Raw genomic sequence first — 22505 nt, 5'->3', positions numbered from 1 at the left:
TTGTTCATTTTTTATGATCCAATCACTCCCTTTACTCTACTTCAGGGACACCAACTGGGGGCCCACAATCACCGGCCACCTCTGTTGTTATGGAAACAAGAAATGTGACACAAAGCCTTTTTAATAAAGAGAGCCGACAGCTAGATCTGTGTAAACAAAACATTTGAATAGATACAAAAACAATACCAGAGCAAAGGTTAGCTGGAAATAGAAAATGACACAGCAGAGTACACTCATGTGGACCATATGCAGAAAATGATAACACTACATAAAACAAATGTATCCACCCTTATTTAATTGACTATGAATATGCATGTGGTGAAATATGAAATATTTGTTAGATTGCCATGCCTCACAATAGGATCAATTATCTAACCATGTTTGGGTTTGGCCGAGGGCTGGATAGACTGTTGAATGGTGACAACTGCACATAGGAAACTGAATCCTTTGAACAGAAGCCAAATGACTGACAGCATCTCGGTTAAAATTTATCATTTGAACAAAGCAAAAGGAAATTCATGTGCCTGGGGTCTGGCTATTTGTGCACAGCATTATAAAAATACCACCCAACTCTCCCTCCATTCTGACAGTAGGAGATGGAATACAGAAATGCTTAATTTGAATAAGTCATGATCAAACATGTTGCAATATGAATCTAAATGTGTACGGAATAAAAAAAATTGGCAGCCAGGAGGGGAGCGAGAGAGATTGGAGAGGGTTGATGGACTGCCAAAGTGTTTGCCTATTGATTCCCTTTGCGAGAAAGTATGTGCGCACTCAACACAAAGCCTTGGGCAAGGTGACAGAGGGACTGAGCTGCATAGAATGTTGCGAGGTGATAGTAACAGAAAATAGAAAAACTGGATTTGAATAGATTTGTTTATATAAATTAAATAATAAAGAGGTGAAGCTTGCCGAGAAAATGTGTGCATGCAAGAAAAAAAGGTTCTTTAGATAACTCGCTGGTCATACCTTAATAATTTAAGGTATGGTTATAACTGGTTGGTTGTTATTGTTGGTTTTAAAAGGTTATTTTTAATGTCTGACTTAATATCTTACAATTGGCACCACAATGTTTTGATAACTATTAAATTTTTCTTTGTGAGTGATATTATTTGTATTACTAAGTAAATAAGTAAGTACATAATTCCCTGCGATTAATTAATCCCCCTACCTTGCCCTGTTTCTAGGTAGTTCCAGTCATACCGCAACTCCAATCAGCATAAAGCGGTTACTGAAAATCAACAATATAAGGGTGTCTGGTATTGTTCTCTCCAGCTACTTTATGACGGGGTTTTGGAGTAGCTAAATAAGACTTAAAATTACTTTTCGAAAGGCCTCTTAAGTACAGACAACAACAGTGTTAAGAATATGTGGACTGCACTGAAAGGTCAGGTGTGTACCAGAGGATCAAGAAGCAAGTTTTACAAATGCGCTTTTTACTTGCTTTGTCAAATACTACAAGATACAAATTTCTCAAAATTTTTTACATTTCACTAAGTTTGGTATGCTAATTATACACCAATCAGGCATAACATTATGACCACCTTCTTGTTTCTACACTCACTGTCCATTTTATCAGCTCCACTTACCATATAGAAGCACTTTGCAGTTCTACAATTACTTTTTTAGAACCCTGTTCTTCAATGGTCAGGGCCCCCACTGAACCACTACAGAGTAGCTATTATTTAGGTGGTAAATCATTCTCAGCACTGCAGTGACACTGACATGGTGGTGGTGTGTTAGTGTGTGTTGTGCTGGTATGAGTGGATCAGACACAACAACACTGATAGAGTTTTTAATCACCTCACTGCTGGACTGAGAATAGTCCACCAACCAAACATATCCAGCCAACAGCACCCCATGGGCAGCATCCTGTGACCACTGATGAAGATCTCAAAGATGACCAACTCAAACAGCAGCAATAGATGAGTGATCATCTCCGACTTTACATGAACAAGGTGGACCAACCAGGTAGGAGTGTCTAATAGAGTGGACAGTGAGTGGACACGGTATTTAAAAACTCCAGCAGCGCTGCTGTGTCTGATCCACTCATACCAGCACAACACACACTAACTCACCACCACCATGTCAGTGTCACTGTAGTGCTGAGAATGATGCACCACCTAAATAATACCTGCTCTGTAGTGGTCCTGTGGGGGTCTTGACCATTGAACAACAGGGTGATGAAGTATGCAGAGAAACAGATGGGCTACAGTCAGTAATTGTAGAACTACAAAGTGCTTCTATATGGAAAGTGGAGCTGATAAAATGGACAGTGAGTGTAGAAACAAGGAGGTGGTTTTAATGTTATGGCTGATCAGTGTATGTTTCGTAATTTGAAAAGTTCAGTAGTGAAGACTTTAGCTCCCACTTTTAATAAAATCCTTTTTCTTAAGACTATAGCTTCCTTTGTGTACAACACAGTTCACAATAATGAAACTGTGCATAGTGGGTAAAAGCTAGAACTTGATGTTTTAATGCACTTAACAGAGCAAACTGATTCTTTGATCTCTGACCAAATTGACAACTACTTACAGTAAGGAACATTACTAAAAGTGATGCACTCTGGCCTTTTCTACCTCTCACTCTCTCTAACATACTTCCATACACACATAAGCTAACTCTCAGAATCTCGTGTCCTTTGTCTCTTCTACACCAACACATACACATCCATACAGTCATACAAATACACACTTTAACTCACTCTGCTGAACACTCTCTCTCCAGCACTCAGGATGCAATTATCCTCTTTGGCTGGAGTGTTTTGATGGCATAATTGCCATGGACAGTGAGGAGAGAGAGATGGGCAGGCGAGAGAGAAAGAAAGAGGGATGAGAGAGGGATGGAGAGGGGGACGGAGGCACATCGAGTGCTGACACTCGCAGCATGCTAATGCCAAAACACAGTCCACCTCCCCATTTTTCTCTTTGTCTCTTCATCCAGCTCTACAAAAACACACACAAGGGAGTACTCACACTCACGCACACAAATCACACTTATACACACAGGTGCAGTAACCCCTCCATTCCAGATCTACATCTCATCACTCTCACAAACACAGAATCACAGAATCACAGAGAGAGAGAGAGAGAGAGGGAGAGGGAGAGAGAGAGAGAGAGAGAGAGAGAGAGAGAGAGAGAGAGAGAGAGAGAGAGAGAGAGAGAGAGAGAGAGAGAGAGAATAACAGGTATTAATTGGTATTAATCAGTTATTATTAGGTGCCTTCAAATTGGTTTTGATTCCTGGTGACCATATGTATAGTGATTCTCCAGAAAAGCCTGTCTGCTGTTTGGATCTTCAGGATTATTAATGGCTCATCAATCGTTTCTCATTCATCTGGTTGTATGTTTTATTTGATTGTATGCACATCACCATAATAGCTTTAAAAGTGACGGGGTTGAATCTTTCCATTATTTATTTGCATATTGCTTCAGGAAGGAAGGGCGTTTCCACACATGGACAATGAAAAGCAAGTTCCTATATCCTCTTTTGCCCACACAAATATGTAGGTGTATACCCAGTGTCAAGTACAGGTAGTCACCACCTCAGAATTTATTTTTTATACTTCATGCTTTGTTCTGGTCAGAAACGCTTCCAGTGCCCTGGACAAAGCACCAATTCATCACAGGGAACTCAAGGTTCTGGAAACATATTGCTGTATGGCACCAACTCACCCAGCTGTGCCAATGTAGCCACAAACCGCTACCCCTTCAATTGTCCTCTTAAATTTAATTCGATTTTTGTCTCTTTTAGAACAGGATTTTTTATTATATTTTCTAGAGTTCCATTTATATGTTCCAGCCACAGTCAATGATAATTATTAATAAGAAAATACATTAATAATTACATAGTAACATTTCTACACCATCAAATTGATCATTTGAGTTGTTGTACTCATATGTTTTGACTTAGCTTATCATCAGGAAAGCCACCAGAGTAGAGCTAAAATTTTGCTATATTAAATGAGCTGTATGGATATTTTAACACTTAAAATGTTGTCATATCCTCCACATGAGCTTAAATTCATGGTTTAAAAAAACATTCTTTGAGGGAGAGTTTAAGCCTCTGAAATATTTTTGTATCTGTCTTCTCCCTTCTGTTATTCCACAACTTTATCCCTGAACTTTATTAAAAGCAGCTTTCAAGCTCAGGTGAATGTTTTAATGTTTCTTTTATTAACTGATTTTTTACATATAGGAAACATTAATAAATAACATGTAAAATGTGTCATAACTTTTGCATGTGGCATTTTACGTTATCAAACAATTGAAAAAAATCTAACCAAAAATAACCAATGTTCAGTAATGTTTTGCATCCTGTCCCCAATATCTTAAATCCAGCATATAAATACTAACTGTACAATATATTATATTTGTTCTTTGTATAGAATACATCAGCTTCCTTTCATTTAGAAGATCAACAAAACATAGAGTCTGATTAGGCTTTCAAAAATAAGACTGCATGTGTTTCAATAATTCAGTAGCAGAAATGATTGCCCCAGGTTACCCAAGGTTACCATATAATATACTGTACCCTGACATGTGTATGTAAACTTTTGTCTTTACACGTTGCCACGTCCCATGCAAAACTAACGAGGCACACTTCAGCAAACAGGACTTCATTTAAGGAAAGGGTACATTTGTGTACATTTTCATTTTGTAGAAAATTTGTGTAGAATACTCATTATGATACATTTGCACATGACGCATATGATGACATCTGGTGGTAATTTAAAACAACTGCATTTAGTCACGTGCCAAGTTTTGTTTTATAAACTAAGAAACAATAGGTTACAAACAATAAATAAAAGTACGTCATTACATTGAAATAATCGTATTAAATTCTGGAATTATTTCATGCAAATAAGAAGTATTTTACAGTTAAGACTGGAGTAAAAACTGGTTTTAATAATTTTTGTGAAATCTAACTTTCTCCAAAGCTAGAACAGATTGTAAAGACAATGTAGTGTTCAAACGTTTTTTGCATATTTGGCAAAGTTGTCTTGCCAGTTGGGCACTAAATGTGGTCATGTAAATCTCTGCGTGTTAGGTGGTTTGTTAGTGTGTAATACTTGAGCATGAGGTTTGTGTGTGTGTGTGTGTGTGTTCTACGTTTTGTGCTGGTGAGTGGGAGTCTGTAAGGAGAGCAGTCGTTCAGCATATTCAAGGCACTCAGCTATCTTTCCCTTCACTGCGTCTCTCTGCTGAGGATCCACTTCTCCTAGTGAGAGAACAATGTGATAAATAGGTCTTGTCCTTGTAATAACAAAGCCAAAAAACAACATATTTCAATAGATAAAAAGATTCCGCATCTACATTTCACTCATGTTATCCAGTACCAGAAAGATCATTTACTATTGCCGCTGCTTACTAAAATCAAACAGTGCCCAAACAAAATCGTCATAGCCTGTCAAAGCCTTACCTTTTGTCACGTTACAAATCTAAAATAAATAAAATCTATCTTTATTTAACTGTATTTAACACAATTTACCCCATAACATTAAAGTAAAAACAACAATAAAAACTGATCGATTATTAAAATTAATAAATAAAGTAACTGGTTAATATAAGCAATCAGCACCTTAAGAGTTACCATTACAAACTTTCTCACATCCAGCCAATCACCTTCCAGATCATACACAAGGCTAACTGGCCCTAACGGACCCGGCATCAGTTCTAGTGGTTTTTATTAGATCAGAATAAAACCAGTTGTTTCTTGAAAATTCCACTTCTGGTCCTACTGGACCTCAATCCTATGCTTGGCAAAAGCCCCAAAATACACCATGCAAACTAAGAAGCATGGTAGTGGCAACATTATGTTATGGGGATGTTTCTCTACAGCAGAAACTGGGCAGTTGGTCAGGATTGAAGGGGAAATAGATACTACCAATTACTTCCCTTCAACCTCAATCCTGATCAAAGACCAGTGAATGTTTTTCATTGGCCATGTTGGAGACCTGACCTAAATCTGATAGAAAATCTGTAGAAAGTGGTTCATCGCAGCTTACCACAAAACCTGACTGAATTTAAACAATTCTACAAAGATAAATGGGCAAACATTCTCTAGATAATGTTGTAGCTGTGCAAAGATCGTACAGACATATCCAAACAGGTGTATGGCTGCAATAAAAACAAATGGTACTCTACAAAGTATTAAATCTGGCAAATTATCTCTTTTCCTTGCTATTTTGGTTTTAAACTTGTTACTAATTTTCAGAACTGTAGCATTTTTATCCAGTTCCTTTAATATTGTAAAACAGAATGTGTAAATGTAGCTTGATTTCAGACAAAAAAGTTATATTTTCAAGTGAGAATGACTATTTTCTCTAGGCACTGTAATAGCTGAAATAATAGAAATAGTGTCTCTTTGCTTTGATTTGGTGTAATCACTGTAATGTCCCAGTGTTCTCAAGTGGCCCAGAACATGACACCAATCTCTTTTGCCTCTTTATGCTTATTTGCACAAATTGTCCAGACTCGTTTAAGGAACTAAATGGTTCAGAACAGAGCTAAATAGCACCTGGACAATTTATGATTTGCATTACCACATCACTGTAGAAACAATCTCCACTATGTAAAACAACAAAAGGACCATAATTGTGACCAATCCAACATTTCAGCTGGTAGCAAAAGTACAACAATATTTCTTTTCCAGTTCAATCATTGCCTATATTTACTAACTATGTGTTCCTTCTGCCACACACACTGACAAATCAGGGAGGTTAGAAGCTACTATAAGCTTTTTCAGAGACATTTAAAGCGGTGACAGCCTTTGTTTAAAATATAGCAGATGCTGATGCAATGTCATTGTGCAGATGTACATGCATAAAGGAGGGTATTTACTCAGAGGCCTGAAATTGCTGTCTCTCTTTTACAAAGAGCAGTAGTAGCCTAGCATTGATAACCAGGTTTCTGGTTTAAGGCCCACCGCTGCCAAGCTGTTGTCCCTGACAATTGGGCTCCTGGGCAAGGCCATCAACCTTCAATTAATTGAAATGTAATTGATCACAATTGTAAGTTGTTTTGGACAAACGTGTCTTCCTCATGCTATAAATGTAATTAAAGGCCACAAGAATGGCACTTTGTCCACAAGGGACTCCCTGTCACAGACAACTATTGCTTCATCAAGGTCATAGGGTGAAAGAATCACTGCGGCACAATCTGAGAGCTTTTAGAACTGTTTAGTTTACTTAGACCCTTTAAGTATAAGTATGTTTTGCCACATGTTTGCCAAAGCATGTTTAAAAGAAATTCCTGCAACTTCATTTATTTGCTGCACAAACACTAAGAGATTCGAAGTTTAGGATTTGTTTTATAGCATATGTAGACTTTAAACATCGCTGACCAATCAGTGATGGTCACAGTGGCCAGCTCCACTTCAGTACTTCCTTTTTTAACCTACATTGCTATGGAAACTAAAACTGTGTTTGAACTGAAATTGGCCAATAAACAAGCCTTAAGTTTGAGTTCCTAAAATGCAACAGAAGTGCCTTTGATCCCAAGAAATGTAATCTTAAATATTTGGAGTTGATCTAGGCAAATTATTTAAGGATTATTTTTGCTTCTGAGGGAATACTTTTAAAAGATTTTGTCATGCACACAAACATAAGATATGTTTATTAGTACCAGTAATTCTACCCATATGTTTACAACTAAAACACCAGTGCAGATTCCTCACCTTGCCGTCCTTTCATCATGATGTCCACGGCAGTTCTATATTTTAGTACCGCTGCACCATACTCTCCCTCTTTCTCTTTCTCCTTGGCAGCGATCAGCTCACTGTTAGCCTGGGCCACATAGCCTGTCTCCTCACCGCACCCAGCACTGTCCTCAGAGACCAGTCTGAGAGAAAGGAGTTCAGAATGGTCTGGAGATCCACAAGTGTGATCTGAAAGATACAGTGATAAGATCCAAATATATAGCATAACAATGGAGAGATAAAGAGAGAAGGATTAGGGCTGATACACACCTTTCTTAGCACATGGGTCAAAGATGGCTAGGTCCTTGTCTGAGAGAAGGGGCGGAGTTACATCAACAGGCTCGTCTAGTACGCCATCAAAGAGCAAATCAAACTCCTCAGACTGGTCATTTATATGCTCAGGTGAAGAACCATGTGGCTTGGGACAAGTGTCTGAAAATAATTAAAAAACAATAATAGAAAAATGTAATCTAGTCCTTAAGTAAATATAGCATTTTATCAAGTTTCATCCTTTTTATCTTAAACCATCAAATTCTCCCCTTGCTGAATTAAATAATCTCATCTGGACATTACAGACACCTACACTACACTACAAAAGCATGATGAGATTATACACTTTCATCAAGACAGAAAATGGAACCAGGTTTAAAGTCTGGTTCCACTTAAAATGTCCACTTTTCACAAACTGTCACCCCTGGGGGATGACGACTTCATATTAATGTACATGATTTTAAAATAATATATCCAACATGCTTATAATCTGGTGTCCACATACTATTGGCCATACTGTGTTTATTTCCCATTTTATGTAATAAAAAAATCAATGATAATCTACAGGGTGGGCCATTTATATGGATACACCTAAATAAAATGGGAATGGTTGGTGATATTAACTTCCTGTTTGTGGCACATTAGTATATGGGAGGGGGAAAACTTTTGGACCCAAGATGGGTGGTGACCATGGCGGCCATTTTGAAGTCGGCCATTTTGGATCCAACTTTAGTTTTTTCAATGGGAAGAGGGTCATGTGACACATCAAACTTATTGAGAATTTCACAAGAAAAACAATGGTGTGCTTGGTTTTAACATAACTTTATTCTTTCATGAGTTATTTACAAGCTTCTCTTTGTTTACAGCCATTGACATGTCGCAGAGGTTAACACGTGAGGAGCGGATAGAAATTGTGTTGATGTCTGGTGAACGCAGTACCCGGGTCATTGCAGCAGATTTTAATGCAAGACACCCTACGAGACCACCCATCTCCCATGCTACAGTTAGCAAACTGCTTGCCAAGTTTCGTGAAACTGGTTCAGTGTTGGATTTGCCAAAATGTGGACCCATGAAAACTGTCACTAATGAAGAAACATCAGTGGCTGTCCTAGCTTCATTCAGCAAGAGCCCACAGCGTAGCACTCGCCGCATGTCACTGGAGAGTGGCATCAGTCGAACATCCCTTCGGCGGATATTAGCTACTCACAAATGGCACCCTTACAAACTCCAGCTGCTGCAGCATCTCAACGAGGATGACCCAGATCGGCGCACTGAATTTGCAGAATGGGCAAAACAAAAATTGGAACAGGACCCTCAGTTTACACAGAACATTTTGTTCAGTGATGAGGCAAACTTTTATGTGTATGGTGAAGTTAACAAACAAAACCACCGCTATTGGTCTGACACTAACCCACATTGGATAGATCCCTCCAAGACTGTTGGAACACAAAAATTGATGGTATGGTGTGGTATATGGGGCACAAAGATAGTGGGGCCATTCTTCATCAATGGAAACCTCAAGGCCACTGGATATTTGAAATTGCTACATGATGATGTGTTTCCCTCTTTATGCACTGAAGCTGGCACGTTCCCTGAGTTTTTCCAGCAAGATGGTGCACCACCACATTATGGGTGTCAGGTCCGAGCATTCCTAGATGAACAGTTTCCTGGAAAGTGGATTGGTCGTCGTGGGCCAGTTGAATGGCCCACAAGGTCTCCCGATCTGACCCCCTTAGACTTTTATCTTTGGGGTCATCTGAAGGCAATTGTCTATGCTGTGAAGATACGAGATGTGCAGCACCTGAAACTACGGATACTGGAAGCCTGTGCTAGCATTTCTTCTGCGGTGTTGCTATCAGTGTGTGAAGAGTGGGAGAAGAGGGTTGCATTGACAATCCAACACAATGGGCAGCACTTTGAACACATTTTATAAGTGGTCAGAAACTTGTAAATAACTCATGAAAGAATAAAGTTTTGTTAACAAGCACACCATTGTTTTTCTTGTGAAATTCTCAATAAGTTTGATGTGTCACATGACCCTCTTCCCATTGAAAAAACTAAAGTTGGATCCAAAATGGCCGACTTCAAAATGGCCGCCATGGTCAAACCTTATTTATACACTAAAGAAGTCACATGTCTTTTGATTAGTTCCTCATCATCAGTTATTTAGGAAGGGAGTACAGTGAGTATCAAATTTCTATCTTTTCATCAACATGTTTTGTGCTATTATGTATCCATATCTATATAAAATAAGCAGTTTGGGAAATTTTAAGCCCTAAAGGGAACGTGGTCTGTACAGGGACCGAACCCACAACCTTTCCATTATTAGCAGCACACTCTAACCAACTGAGCTAACCAGCAAGTAGGAAACAACAAATTCAACTGTCTATTAGAGAAGGTTTTAGTACAGCATTTAGTTTATCTAAAGCACCTTACAACTGTGACTAAATGCAATGCAAGTGGGGGCCCAATTGCAGCAACTTGGTGGTTATAAGGCTTGAACTAGCAAACCGCTGATTACCAGTCCAGTACCTTAACTGCTGAGCTGCCACTGCCATAAAGGTGAAGTGTACTTAGGTTATGTCGCAGGGCATGGAGTGGCCTGTTAAACATGGACAACAGGAATGCTGTGACCTAAGGCCAGCATTTCATGCCTGGAAGCCCAGCAGTATGTGTCTCATCCAATTTCTTTGCAAAAAGCAGTAACCAGGAAAGAGGCAATTTAATTTTTTTTCACTATAATTTGTCATACCTGTGGCTGATTGGTCTGTGCTGACATTGCATTGTGCTTCCTCATCATGTTCCTCCTGTACAGGGCTGATTTCTATGTTGCTGAGGGCCTCCACTGCCACCTCAGGGTCACCTATCTCCTTTTCAACCAACGTAGATTCCAGTTCCTGTGTCTGGATAGGAGCCTCGTGTCCTGTCTCCTCCTCCACATCCAATCCAGTGCCCCCCTTCGGTAATGGAATAAGAGGGGGAGGCAGAGGAGTGGAGTATGACACTGAGCATTGTTCTAATGGTCTTCTCACCTCTCCTCCCTGACAGAATCAAAAGAAAATAAACATTACAAAAACAAAATTATTCATCATTAAAATATTTTAGATATTTATCAGGCATCATTACACTAAACAATCAAATATAAGCCTGTAAAGATGTTCTCATTTTATCTGTGACACGGAAGGCTGATTTATGCCTCTTCACAATAGCACATACGCATATATGCAAGGAGAGATGGGTAGGCATAAAACACAAAGAGAAGCTTAAAGAGAAGCTGAAATGCACCCCTTCAAAATCTTAACTACATGCTGTGCAGATCTGTGAAGCAGCGCATTAAGTAATGCGTAATGTGTTCAATACAGTCAAGGACAAAATGTAATGCACATAAAACCAGTGCAAAATAAAGCTTTTTAGGGATCCGTGGAGTACACAATTGTCATATTATTATTCTAACTACATCACAAACTTCTACCTAAGTGTGAAATAGCATAGTGATTAATCATGATCACCTTCTAAAATGCATCAGTCATTGTTCTCTATTGAAATAATATTTAAATTCATCCTATAATCCAGTATTGTAAAGATATGAATATAGGTAAGGAAAATGTGCATTGTGGTTCATGTTTCTGACCCTAAAGAATTCTTTAAGCTGAGGACTGTTGTACAGAGCTGGAATGCTTGTAGCGAAAAGCAGCATGGCTTCTGCAGCCTTCCTCCTCTCTTCAATCACTGCCTCATCAAACCTACCTGAGAAAGAAAAACAATAAAGAAATACTTGTAAAGAAATTGTTTTTAAGAGCTTTTTAAGGTGGCAGCGGTCTAATATGCTAGCCCACCAATAATAGTTTTCCCTCTAAAGTCACAACCCCCAAACCACACATGCTTGAAAATAGTTCTTTTATTTGACACTGTATGTTTGTCTTACCAAATAGCTGTGCTCTGGGAAAAGGAGGAAACTCTTCCTGTCTTCTAAAAAGGTTCCTATGAGTGTAAGCAAGCTCTCCATGCAGCTTCTTCAGCTCAGTGTATCTTCTCCATACCACTACCTGCCAATCAATACCACAGATGAGTTCATCTTAACTGTGATGCTTTGACAGGTGGGACTAAATCCTGCTGGCACTTTTAAAGAACACTGACTAGCCAGACACTTGTGGCAAGTAGGGGTGACTGGTATGACAGCACTAAAAATGTCTTTCATGACAGTCACAAGTTATTTAGTGAGGAATGTAATAAATAAGAAACCAAATAACTGGTATAAAAACACCAAAAACATGCTAATATGAGGAATAATAAAGTCAGTATTATATGGGTACAGATAATAACTTGGACAGCATGGCCTGCAGTGGGTCCCACACAGCAACGGTAGTTCTGGGGATCTTGGTTTGATCCTTGCCTTCACTCACTATCAATGACAAACTTTTCATTTTCTATGTGAAGGATTTAACATGTTAATTCTGTGCCACTATGTGTTGTCAATGTTTCTTTCTCCTTAAAACATAAAGAAAGGTTGGCAGAAGATTGGATACTCAAAATTGACCCTGGGTGTGAGGTACATAGGTAAATGTGCTACCACTGGGTAGCTCCAGACTCACAATAAGCTTCCTAAAACCTCTCCAAAACATGCAGATGAATGCCTTATTGATCTAAGTTGCCCCTAGGAGTGAGTGGGTGAGTGAAATGGTAATTTCTTGTTGCTTTGTAATAGTCTGTCAGTCTGCATTACTACCTCGTCCCAGTATTTATGGGTGCCGCCAGACCAGCCATGACCTTGATCAAGAGGAAGCAGTTTAGTGAATAAATGTAGGACTGTAGCCAGCCCTAATTTTAAAGCACCCAATGTCTGTGATTCATTACATACAAAAGTGTAATAAACATTTCAGGATTAAAGTCCATTAACTGATCAACTTTAAAAAAATTCCCACACACCTCTTTCACATCTTCTGGTCGCTTCTTTGACACAAACTGTTTGAAAAGATGAAGGAGAAATAATTACTAACTACTATATGTTACTAATAATAACTGTAAAACTAAATGAATTTCAAATGGCTGGTTGGTGTATAATCATGGTATAATAGTTTTATGACTTATGTGTGTTTGATGTGCACTATCTAATGTTGGTGTGTTCACAACAGCTTGGCCATTGGGACAAAGTCCATGGAAATTCGTCATAATAAATGTAATCTTATCTAATCTATGTGTATGACTGTGATAGTTGATTTCCACTTCAGAAGTAAACCAGTGAGCCCAAGGCCAGGGGCAGTCACGTGGTGTTGTTCTTGTGCTTTATGTCACGAGATTTGAGGTTCTCAGTGAGTCCATTATTAAAACACTAAATATCAAATTATATTTATTACGGACCCTTTGTATAGATCTACTATAAAACCAGCAATACGGTCATCATTGCACTACCAAAGTGTTTCAAGTACTCATTAAGTCAGTTAGTTTTAATAAGAACTAAAAATGCAAGTTATTTTAAGAACTCCATTAAAAAATTAAATAGTAACAGATGTTTAGCCTGTCTGACTAGAATAAATGTTACCACACTTTAATATTATTATAAAAGAGTGTCTGTAAGTTCAGAAGCAGGTAAATAAACTACATTAGCCTGCGTGCTACTGACCCTTGCTGTTATTTTATACTCCGTGTGTCCTTTCTCATGTGTGCGTGGCTCTGTAACGGTGAAGAAACGGTAATACTCCTCTTTCTTAGTCTTCCTAGCCATTACACAAATAATTTAATACATTCTATACACAGCTGAACAGCCTCTCTTCTAACTGCTTTCACTTTAAGGAGAACACTGTTTTGGATTTCTGACAGTTACTTCCGGGTTTCTGACGCGAGACGTGACGTCACAAAACATTAGTCTATACCCGCCCCTTCCTACAAATAACACATTTATTTTATTATGTATTTATTTATTCGTTTCTATCGTGTGTGGGTGTCTACACTATCTCTCGAGGTTCACGTGATAAAATAAACATAAACACTGTACAACACACAATAACCAAAACACAGTCAAGCAAATAAATACTTCACATAGAGTCAATATGAAGTATTTTCAAGTATTTAATTGCTATTAACAAGGACTGTTTGTTGTGTTTTTCACACGTTATTAAATAATTTAAATAAAGTTATAATAAAGCTATTGTTATTTTTTAATATTATATTTTTTTCTATGTTCATGGTTTTTATAGTTTGTTTTATTATTATCATTATAATTATATCTTTTTAAATATTGGCACAATTTCTAAAAAATATTTATTTTCATTTATTTTTACTAATTGATTCATCCTTTTCAGAGATGCAGTGAGCGTGGTGCCACTTAAAACACCCACTTAACTATTTACACAAATAAATACTTCACATAGAGTCAAAATTGAGAAAAGCTGAGTCTTTACAGGTATTTGATTGCTATTGAAAATGACTGTTTGTTGTGTTTTTCACACGTTATTCAATAATTTAAATAAAGTTATAATAAAGCTATTATTATTTTAATTATTTTTTCTATGTTCATGGTTTTTATAGTTTGTTTTATTATTATAATTATAATTATATCTTTTTAAATATTGGCACAATTTCTAAAAAATATTTATTTTCATTTATTTTTACTAATTGCTTCATCCTGTTCAGAGACGCAGTGAACCTGGTGCCACTTAAAACACCCACTTAACTATTTACTCATTACAGCTAAGACACAATCCAGAGTTGCCAATCCCCTGCACTGCTTACACTATAAACTTAACTGTAGAATATATATATATATAATTTGTAATTTGTGCAAACTTGTCTTTTATGTGTCTTGGTAATTGTCATTTGTAACCGCATTGCAATTTATATTGATCATGACTTTACTAATCTGTACTGACAGAATTTTTGTAAATTTAAAGAAGACAATAAAAAGTTGATTATTAAAATAATTGTATAAGATTCAGAAGGATATTAACATTGTGGAATTTGTTTAACCAGTTTTGGGTTATTCATATGATTTAAGTTGTCTACAAATAAGAATATTGTGCAGCAAAATAATGTTTGTAAATAAGTGATGGTGCTTTATGGCCTTTTCCAGCACAAGAGTTCAATAAAAAAATTCAACTGAATTTTAGTTCGAAATGTTGCCTCCAAAACAACTGAAATCAAATAAAAATAAACAAAACATTTACAGACATTTAAGTAAAAAACCAAAACCCAAGAGAGTAACCAAAATAGGGTAAAAATGACAGAATATATTAAATAAATGTGGGCAAACACAGAGCAAGATAAATAATAGTAATATTGTGTGGAGAATGTTCTAGTTCTTGTACTTCGACATTGACTCTTACTTTGTAATTATTCGGTATTTCCGGCAACATGGAAGCAGTGGTGACAGAGATCGTAGCTCCTGAAGATTTGAAGGTAATCATTTGTTTTATAAATCTTTGGTACATTGTATGTAACATATGTATCGTTTTGCTACATAAACTCTATTACTGTGTTTGTTGCAGAAAAAGTATAAAATGTAGGCATTGTGGTGACGTTACAATAAGTTGTTTACCAGATTACATCATCAATAATAGTTCCTGAATCCTGAATAATATACCAGAACATCGATGCCAATAACACAACCATACCCTTAACGTTTTTACCAAAGAGACAAAAATGTACATACAGCACCTTAGATTCATTCTGAACTGTGAAAAGTTCCATATTGGCATTTGATTTTGCTGTCCTCCTTTTTCATTGTTGGTAAATATAAGTAATTGTACATTGTGACTTATTGTAACTCTGTGCCCATATAAATAGGGTTAATTTGGCAAAACCCATTAAAAACACATAAGACAGTGGTCCAATGTCAATGTCTGGAAGAAAATCTCAGCTGTCGGTTTATGGCGAGAAATTTGACTGATCAGCTACAATTCAAAAGCCATAAAACCGGGTCTGCCATGAATTAGAAGCTGCTGCAACACAGTTGGTAGTGTGCACAGTTAAATTGCACAGTTAAAAGAATTTCAACTTCAAGTGTTGTACATGCAAAAATAATCTTCACCTCCTAAATTACATAGGTTAATAAAAAACATAAGTAGGGGCTTTCTTTATGCTCAACAGTTTTAAGTCCACAATGATTCAGACTGTCATAACACTGCCTTCAGTATTGTCATGTTGGTGTCTCATCACATGCCCAAAGTAACGTGACTTCTTTGTTTTATTTGCTGATCTTTTGACAGAGATTTGAGAAAAAATACAACTCTGAACGGGAAAAGGGATCCGTGTCCAAGGACACCAAGTTTGAGTATGCATGGTGTTTAATCAGAAGCAAATATACAAACGACATTAAAAAGGGCATTGAGCTGTTGGAGGGTGAGTAGGTCATTAGTTCAATACAAAATGTATCAATTTTAACACCATATAATGTTGTTGAGTAAATGACCATAGCCCAAATAACTTTGCATTTTAAGTTTATTGTTTTATTATGTACAGAACTGGTACAGAAGACCACAAAGGATGACCAGAGAGACTTTCTGTTCTATCTGGCTGTTGGACACTACAGACTAAAAGTAAGAAAAATTAGTTTTTTTATACTGATTTTCATTCAGCTTCACAAATAAGTCTGAACGATTGAAGTCTGAACATTTTAGTATGTGACCTATTTTAATATTTAAACTGAAAATAAATAAAATTATAGATTGTGCCCATTGTATGTTGATACATAATCTTGTAAGACATAACAAACACAAAAATAAAAATAAGCCTACACACTAATACTTGGTTGAAAACTTTGTGACAATTATATTTCCATTTTAAAAAGACTTATTTGTCTGACTTTTGACGCATTACTACTTGGTTACAATAAAGTCTAGTATTTAAGCATGAACGTTGCCACTTCTGTGCTTCTTCTATAAATTGTAAATTAGTGTCTACAATGAACAATACATTGCTGTGAAAAACTATGTCCTTTTTCGTTTTTTCTATTTGTGCATAGCTGTCAGAGTAAATGGTGTAAGATGTTATAAAATACAGGTAGAATGTTAGTTTTTAAATATTTATTAAAGAAAAAAGGTTTTGCAACACCTATATCACCTCAAAACTATATTACTGATGGTAGTACCTTTAGCAGCAACAACTGCAATGAAATGCTTTAGATTACTGGACATCAGTCTATCTGTCTTTCACATTGCTGTGAAGCAGTTTCGGTTTAGTATTCTTTATGGCCCATTATGTTTTTGTTTTTTTTAACACAACCAGTGTTTCTTTTTTAAATTAAACATAAAGCAACTGTGCAAAATTTTGGTTAACATTTACCAAAATAAGTTATTTACTTCTTTTAACCTGTTAAATTAACCAGGGAGCCCAAACTCTTCCACTCCAATGTAAATGTCATAACCAGGCTGGTATAAATATGTTTACAAAGCAAGTACTTCCTTCCTACCTGTTTTTGCTCAGTGTCTGGTGTGAAACAGAATTTATTATTGTAAAAAATTCCAGTAGTAGCTTTAATTGTTTTGGTAGAAGAAAATGAATAGCTATAAAATAACCTATTGTGTTAAAGTAGTAAATGTTTGTTCCCACTTATTTTTGCAGGAATATGAGCGAGCTTTAAAGTACATTCGCATCTTGCTTAAAAATGAACCAGGAAATAAACAGGCCATTGAGCTAGAAAAGCTCATCAACCAGGCACTAAAGAAAGGTACTGTGTGTGTGTGTGTTGTTTGAATTTTGTCTTTACTGATGCAACACATTTTTGACTAAAATAATATTTCCTGTCTTAAGTTAAGTGTGGATTATAAAGACGTTAATAGATTTAAAGTTGACGGCAATAGTGTAGAGACGAAGTAACAGCAGAACTGATAGCAGGCACAATTTGGGAAGAAACTTCAGTTAAAGCTAAAAGCAGTTGAACATAATGTTTAGCAGATCTAACATGGAGCAACCTCTGCTGACATTTATGACTGGATATGATGAACAGCTATTTGCTTTATTTGCCATTGTTATAAGCTAACCATGTTTGGCTTTATTGTAATAGCAAAATGGCTGAGGAATTCCAAAACACCAATAATATGATTGTGTTTGTATTAAGCAAGATAAGAACTGAGTTACATTCACTGCTCTGACTATGTACTGATGATCGAAATATTCTAGCTCATAATTCTTCCATGCTTGATACAGGCACAGTGACAGTCGTACCAGTTTTGATTTTCTTTTTTATATGATTGTTTTTCAGATGGCCTGGTTGGCATGGCCATTGTCGGAGGCATCGGCTTGGGCGTGGCAGGGTTAGCAGGACTGATTGGGCTGGCAGTCGCCAAATCTGCAAAGTCCTAAGAAGGAAGAGGGGGTGTGAAACTTCTCCTTCCAAATAAAGCAACAGGCTTATCAAACATGGTGACTGGTTTATCATTATAGGACACAAGGAAGTAAACTCACCTCACAGTGTGTAATTAATCTTGTGATTTTTTTTCTCTTCTGCTTTTTTAACTTAAATTTACAACCTTACTTTTCCAATGAAGACTTCAACTTTATCAGCTTTCGGTTGCTGTGATGGCCAAATTGATCTGGTTGAAGTATTAACATGATATGTATTTTTCCACACACTATTGACAGCACAAAGGAATTCTAACTCCACTATATATGAAAGTAGATTTTGATTCTAGTTATTACATTGTAACCATTTAATACTTGATTTTGAGTGTAGATTTTTGAATTTTACATAATGTTCAGTATGTGCAATACATAAATGTTTCCATGCAGTCATATCGCTTGTGTTTTATATTGAAACATTGGGTTTATTCTTCTTGACCAAATGTATGTGAACACACAAATCTACACTACTAGATTCTCAAAATCTCCTAAGCCAAACTCTCATTACTTACGGTCATGTTGGAGTATTATTTGGTAGTTAGTGCTCAATCCATCGCCAGGTATTTTCTATGCACTTAAATACTAGGTGATCTTGTTTATGAGCTTATGTAACTACAGTTTTGTAGTTAGACTGACTTTAAAACAAAAAGGGAATTCTATGACTGCCTCATGAAAAGCCAATTTAGTACAACAGTGTCAGTGTATATCTATGAAGATTGCACAGCTATAGATTCAATTTTATGTACCTGCTAGCAATGGTTGTAAATCAACTTGCCATACCCACTAGTGTAATGGGTTGTCACATATGTTTTTCGTTGTAGTGTGGTAGGATATTTGATAACCCTCTTCCATTTTTGGTTTGTAAAAGGCTTATAGAGTAGTCACGTGTCTGTGAGGGGTCTGTGTCTGCATATTGTATTGTTTTTGTCACTTGTGTCTCTGTGTGTGTGTGTGGGGGGGGGGTAGTTCTAATAAATAGTCTCCAGTTATATGAGTTGAAAGAGGGACAAACATGATCTGGATCCATACAGTCTTACACCTAAAGCACAGTATATCTATATTATGTTTCTGTTCACAACCAGACATGATCTGAGTAGGATTAAGCTTTAAGTATATTGTAAATCAAGGGTTATCAGGACAAAGCTCTACAAACTGCTACCTAGAAAGTTTCGGTCATTCTGAACAATAGTTAGGCCTTGATTATTAAATTGTTTTTTGAGTTTGTACACATAACCTTGTTCCATGGTCACCAGTCTTGTGAACAGTGGTGTTTTTTTCCCTCAGATCATTAATCCCGAAACTGTTGCATCACATAGATCTGAGATCCTTCTGGTATGTTACTTATTCTTTTACAACAGGAGAGATCATGGTTGCCATCAGTAATGTTCTTTTATTGCCCTATATTGTTGTTAATAATCAACTAAAGTAAAAGTAAGTGAAGACTAGGGGCATGAAAAGCAAGCTTCTTTAAAGAGAAGATACTACATACTCTAGAGAAACTTAAGCTAATCTACATACAGTACACTTGTGTTTTTGTAATCTCATATACCTTTAGTGTATATTTATTTTCATCTAAGTAATGTATTGATTGTCATACTAACAACTTTGTATTCATAAGCATCAATAAATGTCTTTAAAGAAATTAAAAATGAAAAAGTATTCAGAAACCACAATAATTAACATTAGAACTTTGTTGCAGGGATGTGGTTGGCAATTGCAGCTTTTAGATTAATGTGGTTTAAATAATATGCTTTTTGATGCATTGTGGTTCATTGAAAAAAATGGTCTTAAATTCCTCACAATTATGGGTCCTTTCTAATGAACTCCAAATCTTAAAATTGTCCATTAATTTCAATAGGATTCATGTCAGAAGTTTGGCTAGACTGTATAACCTTCTTTTTACAAAGCAGTTAGTAATTTGGGCTTGTCGTTTTGGGTTGCTGTTACAATATACAGACTTTGTTTCTTAGTTGATAAGAATGAATTTTCTTTTAATACATCATGATACCACCTGTACAAGGACGATATAAAATTCTCTAAACTTTTCACCTTTGGGTTATCAAACCAATTGTAACTATAGGGATGTTTAAGGTGTTTACACTCTGTAGTCTCTGTATTATAGAAGCTAGCTCACCTTTACCATGATTGCTGCTCTTGTGAAGATTCTTCCCAACAATAGCAACTTTTCTAATTAAACCAGGTGCAATATGCACAGATTTTTTGTAACATTAACGTTTCTGAATACTTTTTTGCCTTAATAATTTCTGTATAAAATCAAAGGACATTGTGGGTGTAAATTTAAACTAGACCAAAACATAAATAATCATTTATAAAAGCAGGATTACTCATTTTTTACACATTATGTTTAAATTCTATGTTTATCAGTAGATGAAATCCTTTTACAAACCCCATTGCCAGAGAAGTTGGGACATTTTGTAAAATTCAATAAAACACAAATATGTAATATGTTAATTTTTGAACTTTTAATTAGCTAATAAAAGTACCAAGAATTTCAAATGTTTTCACTGTATTTTGTAAATATAAACTAATTAAGAATATAATCATTACAACTAATTCAAATAAAGTTAGGATGGAGTTATGTATACATAAAGGTGTATCATGTGAGAAGACACCTCAACATATACCATTTTACAAGATATCTATAGTGTGAAAACCACTTAGTACTAAAACAACCATAAAAACCAAACCTTGTAAAAATAGCAGCTATAAACTTGACCTTTAAAACACAGCATAGTTAAATCCATATCAAAACCAGGCACTAAAGAATAAATGCAGTTCTAAGGTCTAACTTTTGTTTATTCTACCTTTGAATGGTACAATTCACAGTACAACAGTATTATACAAACCCAGTTCCAGAAGAGGTGGGACAGTGGGAAAAACAAAAGCTGAATATGTGATTTGCAAATTAATACCTAATTTGTTGCCTGCTACACATTTCCCAAAAAAATGGGAAATGGGCAAATTAAGACCAGGAATACTATGAAATACTATTCGTAATAAGTCACAATTTTATGAAGGTTATAAACAGGCTTAGTTCTTCAAGGATTAGTTGAAGATTGACACTTTGCTAAAAACTGTGTGATAACCACTTTTCTCCATTCAAACATTTTAGGAATTTCACCATCCACAGTTCATAACTTTATTAAAAGATTTATAGAATCCACAGCAATCTCTGCATAAAGCGCAAGGCCAAAAAACAGTATTGACAACCTAAGACCTTTGATTTCTTACACAGCTCTGTATTAAAAACTGACGTACTTATATGGGCTCAGAAGTACAAGGAAGTTTCTTGTGAGGAAACACAGCTTGCTGCTATATCAAAAATGCAGCTTAAGATTCAGTTATGTAAAGCAGAAGTCAACAATATACAGAAACACCACCAGCTTCTATGGGCTTAAGCTTAACTGAGAAGGACTCATGTAAAGTGGAAACATGCTGTGCTGTGTCAAAATGTTAAAAAGGTTCAATAGGCAGGTTCTGTCATGGTTTAGGGGTGTGTTAGTGTTTAAAGCATAGAGTAACTTGCACATCTGTGAAGGCACCATCAATGCTGAGAGGTACACATGCATTTTAGAGCAACATATGGATCAGTCATGACAATGTCTTTCTTAAGCATGTCCCTGTTTTTGCAAGACAATGTCAAGCTATGTGTTACAACAGCGTGAGTTTGTATAAAGAGGTTAGAGAAAAACATGTGGCATAAAAATGCACAGTATATAACATCAGAGATCCTGGACTGTTACGCAGCTAAATTTTTATATCAAAAAGGAAGAAAAAAACACTTTTACAACAGCGATTGATGGCCTTAGTTCCAACATAATTACAGAACATTGTTAAAGTAAAAAAAAAAAAACAGTTATTAAAGTTTATGAACTTTTTCAGTTAAATACAGGTCAAAAACAATCTGCAATTTGTTGCTGTCTGTTTTTATTTTCATTTTTTCTCTTGCCCCAATTGTTGACTAAAAACTAATCTGAGGTTAATAATGCTCAGCATTACTTTTAAAGCTTCATCTATAAGTAAAACTAAAAAGTGGGCCCGGTAAATTGCATTTATCCCTCAACTGGACATATGTTAAACATTATAGCCAAGAACCAGATTTCTCTCTCACTCCTAATCCCAGCTGACATTTTACCTAGGTTAACTATGTTGTGATCCTCCAGTCAAAAATGATGGAATGT

At 36.2% G+C, this 22505-nt stretch overlaps 2 protein-coding genes across 2 annotated transcripts; one reads left to right on the top strand and one right to left on the bottom strand.

The window, feature by feature from the left end:
* Positions 1-4173: 4173 nt before the first annotated feature.
* Positions 4174-13779, bottom strand: snx15 (sorting nexin 15). Its single transcript, XM_062993239.1, has 8 exons — positions 13592-13779; positions 12898-12933; positions 11897-12017; positions 11603-11718; positions 10724-11012; positions 7972-8133; positions 7681-7890; positions 4174-5223 (listed from the first exon to the last, which is right to left on the bottom strand). The coding sequence occupies exons 1-8, from the start codon at positions 13691-13693 to the stop codon at positions 5111-5113; spliced, it is 1149 nt and encodes a 382-aa protein (XP_062849309.1). The 5' UTR covers positions 13694-13779; the 3' UTR covers positions 4174-5110.
* A 1476-nt stretch (positions 13780-15255) lies between these two features.
* Positions 15256-18323, top strand: fis1 (fission, mitochondrial 1). Its single transcript, XM_062994209.1, has 5 exons — positions 15256-15363; positions 16173-16305; positions 16426-16502; positions 17527-17632; positions 18167-18323. Exons 1-5 carry the CDS (start codon positions 15319-15321, stop codon positions 18265-18267), a joined length of 462 nt encoding a protein of 153 aa, XP_062850279.1. The 5' UTR covers positions 15256-15318; the 3' UTR covers positions 18268-18323.
* Positions 18324-22505: the final 4182 nt, after the last annotated feature.

This window comes from Trichomycterus rosablanca, chromosome 4 (genome assembly GCF_030014385.1).
Source record: "Trichomycterus rosablanca isolate fTriRos1 chromosome 4, fTriRos1.hap1, whole genome shotgun sequence".
NCBI classification, from domain to species: Eukaryota; Metazoa; Chordata; class Actinopteri; order Siluriformes; family Trichomycteridae; genus Trichomycterus; species Trichomycterus rosablanca.
Note: the sequence above shows the minus strand (reverse complement) of the source record. Positions and strands in the feature narration are given on the sequence as shown.

Bases quoted from the DNA above. Each gene is read 5' to 3' on its own strand.
- snx15 (XM_062993239.1), bottom strand. From the start codon at position 13,693: ATGGCTAGGAAGACTAAGAAAGAGGAGTATTACCGTTTCTTCACCGTT. The intron at 8,134-10,723 runs GTATGACAAATT...AATTATTTTCAG, and splicing joins CACAGACCAATCAGCCACAG to ACACTTGTCCCAAGCCACAT. The intron at 7,891-7,971 runs GTGTGTATCAGC...TGTATCTTTCAG, and splicing joins TGACCCATGTGCTAAGAAAG to ATCACACTTGTGGATCTCCA.
- fis1 (XM_062994209.1), top strand. From the start codon at position 15,319: ATGGAAGCAGTGGTGACAGAGATCGTAGCTCCTGAAGATTTGAAG. The intron at 16,306-16,425 runs GTGAGTAGGTCA...TATTATGTACAG, and splicing joins GGGCATTGAGCTGTTGGAGG to AACTGGTACAGAAGACCACA. The intron at 17,633-18,166 runs GTACTGTGTGTG...ATTGTTTTTCAG, and splicing joins CAACCAGGCACTAAAGAAAG to ATGGCCTGGTTGGCATGGCC.